The sequence below is a fragment of the Ananas comosus genome, linkage group 5 (genome assembly GCF_001540865.1).
Source record: "Ananas comosus cultivar F153 linkage group 5, ASM154086v1, whole genome shotgun sequence".
NCBI lineage: Eukaryota > Viridiplantae > Streptophyta > Magnoliopsida > Poales > Bromeliaceae > Ananas > Ananas comosus.
Window position 1 is genome coordinate 11,745,437 of NC_033625.1, and position 8,917 is coordinate 11,754,353.

The window sequence follows — 8,917 nt, forward strand, 5'->3', positions numbered from 1 at the left end:
TTGACCTCAATTGATGGGCTTAGAACCTTTGTTTAGGTTGGATTAGAAGGACTCTAACGCTCATTTAGAGATCGAGAGAGTTTCTTTCACATTCGGTGAGTTTTCACTATTTTTCTTGAGTTGGTTATTGATCGAACTTTGGGTTGTTCGTTTGTTGAGTTTAACTCTCCTAAGTTTACCTTTAGAGAGTTAGAAGAATAGTAGGCATCTTCGTCGGCGTAAACGAAGGGCAACTAAGAGTTTCGATGGGTTTGACTTCATGAAATAGGAGAGAAATGTCTCCTATGTGTTTTATACTTGTCGTTTCATCGAAATGTATGCATATTCATGCTAGATAGAATTTTTATGAATTTTAGAATACTTAAAATGCATGTGCTATATATCATAAAAATTCAACTCTATATAGTAGAGCAATATGTGTATTATGCATGCATGTGAAAAATATTCTTTCTTGCAAGTTGGAAACATGTCTTATATGATGAAAATGACTCGAATTATGTACTCCTGAACACTAAACTCATACTTGGACTTAGTGGACAAAAGTGTCATAAAGGGGCACCCGACTTAGTAAACTATGAAACTGCAACATAGAGACATAATGATAGGCCATTTGATATCGACTATATTTCATGTTTTAGACATGATGACATAGTGATAGGTCATTGAGACATTTGCTACATTTCATGTTTTAGACATGATGATTTGGGACTTGAGACGGACTTTTACGCTTGTTTGCCATTGTGCTCATTCGCACATACTTGTGAGGGTCGCTCCCCACAAGTCAGCACTCCGGAGATAGCCATCGCGACACATGCTCGCCCGTGCGGGATTGGGCACCGAAATAGGATGCCGTGGGGGAGGCTCATTCCTAGAGTGGGGATGTTGACTACCACGGGGCGATTAGGCACGGCGCAGGCCGGATTACCTACGGGTAGGTCCTACAGGATTGGGATTCTAGTGACATAACATGCCAAGTGGATATTGACTAGAATAGTAAACAATGACATCTTACTATTTATATTGTGGATATCATATTGGTTGTATATTCATGCATATACATGTTAGAATAGCATCATACTTATGCAAATTCATGCTAAGTAGAGATATCATGGTATAGTAAGTATTCATGTTTAAATACTTGTTATTCATATTGCTTATCGATTCGCACTTACTTGCTTAGTTCTTGGGTCTAATGGTGCTTTTCAGTGAAGTCAGTAATTGCCCACTGGGAACTATTATTTAATAGTTCTCACACTCTCTGTTTTATGATTTTATTTCAGAGCTTTCAGCACCGGTGGAGGCATGGGATCGCGGCAAAGGGGTCGCGTAGTTAGATAGTAAGTATTTACATTTTGCTTAGGTGGTTTTCTCTCTTTTATTTTTGTAGAGAGAGTGAGAGTTGTATCCATATATAGAGACCACCTATATTATACTTTTGGCTCTTAGATTTGGATTTCAGTTATACTACTTTGTGGTTCTTTTCTTTGTGGATTTTAGCCTATTGTCTATTCCTTTGTTGTAGATTCTAGTTGTACTATGTTCTGATACTCCTAGATGTTCTTTTATCATTACTTTATTTACCGTTTTATTTATTGTAGACGTCTTATATGTTTTAGATGTATGGCAGGTCTGGACACGTGCCGGGCGGGCTTCCGCTGGGTCCTAGGGCGTGACAGATGATGTGGGCCCCTAGGGTTGAGTGAGTGGTTGGTTGAATAGTATAATCTAACTGGTAAAAATGATCAAAGGGTTAAATCTAACGGTGAATAATTCGATAGCACCAAATCCTTGGTGCTATCGATAGTACCCCAGCCGGAATATATATATATATATATATATATATATATATANTTATGAGTATTGGAGCCCTCGTACTCATAAGTTGTTTTCAATGATGGAGCTTCCGAATCGACGATCCACTCCGTTAAATATGATCTAGAGTATTTGAAACTTTTAGAAAATAAATTTCGTAAATTTTCGAAATCATAATAAAGTCCATCAAGTGGGCATAAAATGAACGGTCAAAATCGAACGACGTCCTAAAAAAGGATGATCGGATCCTTCAATTCAAGATCGGAGTTATTAATCTTTATCTATGTAGTGAATAGAATTTTCTATAAAAAATTCAATAAATTTCGATTCTTTTACACCGTTAAACTAGCAAGTATCAAATACCGGCCGTTAAAAATTTTCAAATTTGTAACCTCTTGATCGTAAGATAAATGATGTCGAAAAATTATAAAATTTGATTTCTAAAAGTTTTAAATGCCGTAAATAACGTTTAATGGTGTGGATCGTCAATTCGGAAGCTCTATCATCGAAAACAACTTATGAGTACGAGGGCGATCGTACTCATAATAGTATAGTAGCCGGAGAGTTTTGCTAGAATACTATCGGTAATAAACGGCTCGGTTTACTACTGATTTATTTTCGATGATAGAGCTTCCAAATTAATGATCGGCACTGTTAAACATGATCTAAATTATTTAAACTATCTGGAAATCAAATTTCACATATTTTCGATATTATTCTCTTATCCATCAAGTAAACAGAAAAATGAATGGCTGGAATTGAATATCCTTCAAAAAGTGATGATACAATTTTTATATTTGAGATGTAGAGTCTAGATCTTATTTTAAATAGTCTAAAGAATTTTCTAACAAAAATTTAGTTGATTGAAACTCTTCTATACCGTTAAATGAGCAAACGCACTATATTGGCCATTAAATTATAGATTTTGTAACTCTTTGATCGTTCAGTTAGTGATGCCAAAAAATCATGAAATTTAATTTCTAGATAATTTAAATAGTCTAGATCATGTTCAACAGTGCCGATCGTCGATTTGGAAGCTCTATTATCAAAAACAAATCGGTAGTAAACCAAGCGGTTTACTATCGATAGTAGCCCAGTCAAACTCGTAGCTGGACCCTCTATATATATATATTGATACTTTCAAATTTTATAATTTTAAATTTTAAATTTTATTTATAATATTTATTTTCAAATTTTAAACTTCAAAATTTAAAATTTTAAATCTCTAAACTCTATGAAATTAATTAATTAATTTTATTAATAATTCATTATATATAATATAATTAATTAATTTATTAATAATACATATAATAAATTGCGTAATAAAGTCTAGCCTGATAGATGCAATTTAAATCACGTAAAATATTGTTGCATAAAAAAAATACAGTATTTAAATTTAGAAGTAAAATTTTAGAAATATAGTGTATTTCTGTATATATATAATTGATGTTATTAAACAATTTCTTTTATAATTTTATTTTTCTTATATTTATTAATTTTCTTAAATTATTTTGTAGATTTATCTCAAATCATTTTCATATAAATATTTATAAAATAAATTGTTGTATAAATGTACTTTGCGTATATTCCAATTTTAATGACTTTTATTTAAATAGATTTACCGATTAAATTATTTTTATATACCTTNTATTAAACAATTTCTTTTATAATTTTATTTTTCTTATATTTATTAATTTTCTTAAATTATTTTGTAGATTTATCTCAAATCATTTTCATATAAATATTTATAAAATAAATTGTTGTATAAATGTACTTTGCGTATATTCCAATTTTAATGACTTTTATTTAAATAGATTTACCGATTAAATTATTTTTATATACCTTTTATTTAATTAATAATTAGACTTATAAAACTATATAAAAACGTAAAAAAAAGTAAAATTTATTATAAAATTATTTTTATATCCGCAGCATCGCGCGGGTATTTTACTAGTGTACCATGATAACTACGTGCACTTGTATTTTGCCACCTGTATTTTGCCACCTGTTGAAGTTATTAACACATTACATGAAGATGAAGAATTGCATGATTGCATTGATTTTGAGTTACCAAAAAGTGAACTTAAATTTGCACGGCGTACACATTGCCTTATTTGTTTTGGATAAGGGAAGTAAAGAGTATCTAATGGATCGCAAGGAAAAGTCCCACATGTTAATTGGTACGGAGAAAGTAATAGGCAACAATCTAATAATAAAAATTGTACCTTTAGAAGCTGTTTAGTTTTCCGAAAAAATATGAAAAAAATATTAAGAATAAAAATTTTCATAAAATACCGTTCTTTCAATTTTTCGTCTGTTTGATTTAAAAAAAAAAAGTTTTTATAAAAAAACTTTTCTTTAATATTTTATGGAAAACTATTATCTTTGTTTTTCTAAAAAAATCAGAAAAAGAAAATGCTAATTTTCTTTGAAATACGAAAATAAGATTTTTAAAAATACTTAATTTTCTTCGAACCAAGCAAACGAAAAATTAAAAAAGAGGTTTTTTTTTTTACGAAAATCATCTTTTGGATGTACAACCTAATCCAACCAATTTGAATTATCTATTTCGAATTCTAAAACATTGAATCTTTAATGGCCAATTTGCATAAAAAATTCACTAGTTTTGCGCTTTTGCAAAAGTGGGCCACATTTTTTATTTTTGCAGATTCGGACTCAATTTTCAGCCGCCTGACCAAAATGCCCCTCGTATACAAATGCTCTCCGCGTATTTCTTAAGATACGTTTACCCTACCGTACGGTCTTGACGGGCAATAAATGCGTCCCCATGCGCTTTACGCAATTTTGCTCTTTTTCGAAACTCGGACCACATCTGTCCTGCTATTCGCCAGTCCCGCTATTTGGTGCTCGGTTTTAAGAATTTAAAATATCTGAAGCTAAAAGCCAAGAACTGTGCAGCACGCAACAGAAATAATAGTGCAACGCCCCGAAGCAACGCAAGAAAAAATGATGCAATAGCCCTACTAACAGTGCATCCATCGGCTCGCTCCAGTGCAATCTCCACCAAAGCAGATCAGCGACACTCGCCTTCAATCTGCTCCCTCACTAGGGCAACCTCCCACCCTCACTTCCGAAACCATAAAAAGCATAGGGGAGTTAGTGGAATAAGCTCCGCCGAGGGACATGGCTTTAGGGTCTGGAATATGAGGAGGGAGGAAGTGGTTCCGCGGTGGCGGGGCAGGACGGTCAGCGGCGAGTGCAACGTTCGAGAGGTGAGATATAACTGCTAAACGATTGAAGAAGATAATAGTGTAAAGTTTCTTATAAAATCTCACGTCCTTCTTTCAACCGTATAATAAGTCCATCGTTAAACGCGAAAATAGTGCAAGACTAGGTGAAAGGTTGAAAGAAAGATTCTAACTGTGCAATGCGGTCCTAATAATAGAGGAACATTCAACGTAACAGTGCAAAGCAATTCCAACCAGGGTAACACAACCAGTGGAACGCTGATAACAAGAGTCCCAATAATAATTCAATTCTTTAACAAATGGTGCAACGAGTCGTTCAGTAATGTAAATTTTCTTCCCAATTATTGATAATATGTAATTATAGTAAAAACAAGTCTGTAAAACACGATTAATAGTCCAATGCATGATAAAAGAGGTCAACTAACCTTGTAAGAGTACAATACAGTGGTAATAATAGTGCAATAGTTTGAAAAATAGTGCAACTAAGCTTGTAAGAGTGCAATACGGTAGTAATAACAGTGCAATGGTTTGAAAAAGAGTGCAACACTAGCTTAATTGAGTATTTTTAAACATAACAGTGCAATCCAATCTAAATTGATGCAATATGAAGAATTATTAGTACAAGTCTTCTTTAACAATTGATCAAAACAGTGCTACATTGTTTGGTAAATTGTGTTACAAGTTCGTAAGTAGTCCATTAATTTGTGAGCAAGAATTACATTTTCTTTGTGCAGATTACATGATTTTATAGTACTTTGTAACATACAAATAGAATTTGCATACAATACAACATACAAACTTTTCATAATAATTAATTAATAAAAGTATGAATCATCTAAGCTTGTCTGCAATTTCAAGCGGACAGAGCCGACGCTAACAGGTACGATCCAGCAACGAGGCGTTAAGATTGATTCGCACTATCTTGAATGCTTTATTTGCCTCGAGCCCATTGGAGCTCCGCTCTACCATGAAACAGACAATACAGTCAGCAAAATATTAGAATCCATCAATAACAATTAAAATCTGCAAGAATTTAAGAATCTGAATGAGAGTAGGGCCAATAGGCTCGTGGCAAATAAACTATTCTAGATAGTGCGAATCAATCTTAACGCCTCGTCGCTGGATGGTACCCTTCCGAGCGAGCCGCCTCCTCCTCGAACTCTGCTTCGGCTGTCTACCATCGTTGGCTAAACATTCTGGACGAACTGTAGCCTCGTCGCAGTCGTTGTGGCGGCTGTAGCACACTAAACTTTAGCAAATTGTAAGGTTCTAGTGTTCGATCAGTGTTCTAAGCCTTTCCTATTATTTTTTAGGGTCGTTGACTGTGTTCCGACCTATTACTCGCTTCTTGAGAAGTGAGAGTGGATACTTAGCACCAAAACCTCCAAATTGCTGGTTTTGGGGTGCTGGGTACCGGTAATAGAGAGAGGTATCGGAACCCCATCATGCAACCGAGAGATGTGCTCTCGGGTTTGAGCTCTGCGAGGTAGAGTACCGGCACTGCATCGCCCGAGTACCGGTACTGTATCGCGCGGGTACTGGTACGATGCGCACGAGATGGTACTGACTTGCCCAAGCACCGGTACTGGAGCCTGGTATCGGTACTGCATCGCGCGGGTATCGATACACTGCGCGCTGTTCGCTTGACAGAGGCNATACCGATACCTTAGAGGCGGTACTGGAGCCCTATCGCGCAACCGAGAGGGGTGCTCTCGGGTTTGAGCTCTGCGAGGCAGAGTACCGGTACTGACTTGCCCAAGCACCGGTACTGGAGCCTGGTATCGGTACTGCATCGCGCGGGTATCGATACACTGCGCGCTGTTCGCTTGACAGAGGCTTGGGTTTGCGCGTTCGGCTGCGGGATATCGGTACTCCAACATGCGTACCGGTACGCAGTGCAGTCCACAAACTGTAGGTTTTTGAGAGGTCTTTTTGAAATTGTAGCAACACTTTATATACCCCCACGCCCTTTTTAGGATTTCTTTTGTGCTTTGAACCAGAGAAGAGAAGGTAAGCCTCCCCGTCTATGTAACACACTGAACTTTAGCAAACTGCGAGGTTCCAATGTTAGAATAGCGTTTTGGGCTATTCCGGATGTTTTTGTTGGTCGTTGACTGAGTACCGACCGATTCCTCGTGTTGCAAGAATGCGCGAGGAAATACTTAGCATCAAAAGTTCTAAACTGCAGGCTTTGGGGTGCTGGGTATCGGTACCAGAGAAGGAGTACTGGAACTCCCCTGCATAAACCGAGAAAAGTAGCTCTCGGGTTTGAGATGTTGGGTGGCCTAGTACCGGTACGGCATCATCGGGGTACTGTGTCACGCCCAAGGGTCCCATTTCTGGTTTAAAATCAAGCGGAAGTGCCCAAATTTTTTTTTTTTAAAAACCTGAACCCCAGCGTATGCCAGATTCGCCACAAATACAGAGAGTCCACTGTTCACACGGAAGAGTCTCCCCTGTATTTGTATGGCGTCGCATAGGTACAAAATATATAATAGGATACAACCACCACAACTGAATACAAACATTCATCCATTCATACATTCATACACCATTCACATTCAGAGTTTACAAGCATAAATCCACAACTATTAATTTAAAATGTTTCCTACCCGGAAACTAGTTTTGAAATACTAAATCATGAAATATCACAAGAAAATCTTTTAAAAGCTATTTCCCACACGAAAATTTTTTCTTTTTTTTACGCTACCACGAGGGGTAGAAGACCATTTTCATTTCACGAAAACTCACAAATCCTTTATTACATGCATGAAATTCCAAATTCAAATGTAATAAAATGCTGAACCATATAAATTGTCTAATTCAATTATTTAAGAAACTAGAGTTTAGAATTGAAACCAATGGACGGGTCCGAAAGATCTACCGAACCACTAAGAGCGCTCCTCACGAACCGTCCCACTAGGATCAGCGACGTCACCTGTAATGGGGGCGGGGGGTGAGAACATGTAAATATGTCTCCCCTCCCAGTGGGTATCGCAGGCCGACAAAGGCGAGGAGTACTTACCGATACAGGAAAAAATAAATAAAGTCATGAGCAGACATAATGAATACAGTAACATTAAACTGAAAGTAAGTAGAACAATAGTAGGATATATAACTACCTCTACTGTAAAGAAAAACCGAATGCATATATGGATATCAAAACTATAGTAGCAAGACAACCGCTACTATAGCCATATGCGTCAACCGGACGAGTAGTCCAAATATATACCCAATCTAAACCTAGCATGACGGTCCGTAGACCACAAGCCTATGCCACTGCCACTCTACCTGTATATAACTCAGTCCTGACCGCTGGGCTCACGGGCTGCACATAACCCAGTCCTGACCGCTAGGCTCACGGGCTGGCACATCCAACCACCTTTCCAGAAAAGAACACCCTCTTGCGGTGGATCTGACCGCTGGTGTTCGTGAAATGCGTACGAGCAGTGGCGATCGATGCTGATATACTCAATAGCCAAACATCGGCAACTAGCCGGCAATCCAACCTCTCAGGGTAAACCGATCGTATAGGTCATCTAACCGTAAGGAACACAAGTACCGACCACGCAGGTTAACTAGGATGGAACAACTCAACATCCTACCGAAGATATGCAAGTATACTCCAAAACTAACCATCAGCTACGAGCTGACAATCCTACTCCTCAGGGTGTACCGACCGTATAGGTCATCAAATAATCCAACCGACCAACAAGGTTACTGATACGAAGTACGAGAACCGACAAACTAGGTCACAGATATCACATGTAGATAAAACTACTCTACTCCTACTCATGATACTAAATATGGAAAAAACTGAGTAGAGTGCAATAGAAACAATGTGGGTCCAAGGCTTAATATATAATATGCAATAATAATAACGGGAGAACAAAGAT

The 8,917-nt window shown here is 37.0% G+C and overlaps 1 protein-coding gene across 2 annotated transcripts in view; it reads left to right on the plus strand.

Annotated features, from left to right (window-relative positions):
- LOC109710380 overlaps window positions 1-1,675 on the plus strand; it is an 81,051-nt gene extending 79,376 nt beyond the window's left edge. Inside the window, exons 12-13 of one of the 2 annotated variants that reach the window (XM_020232905.1) lie at window positions 1,281-1,337; window positions 1,628-1,675. In XM_020232905.1, coding sequence (XP_020088494.1) covers window positions 1,281-1,334 — 54 coding nt within the window. In that variant the 3' untranslated portion in view covers window positions 1,335-1,337; window positions 1,628-1,675. Of the gene's footprint in view, window positions 1-1,280; window positions 1,490-1,627 lie in introns of those variants that run through there. The other variant, XM_020232904.1, reaches the window with a different exon arrangement.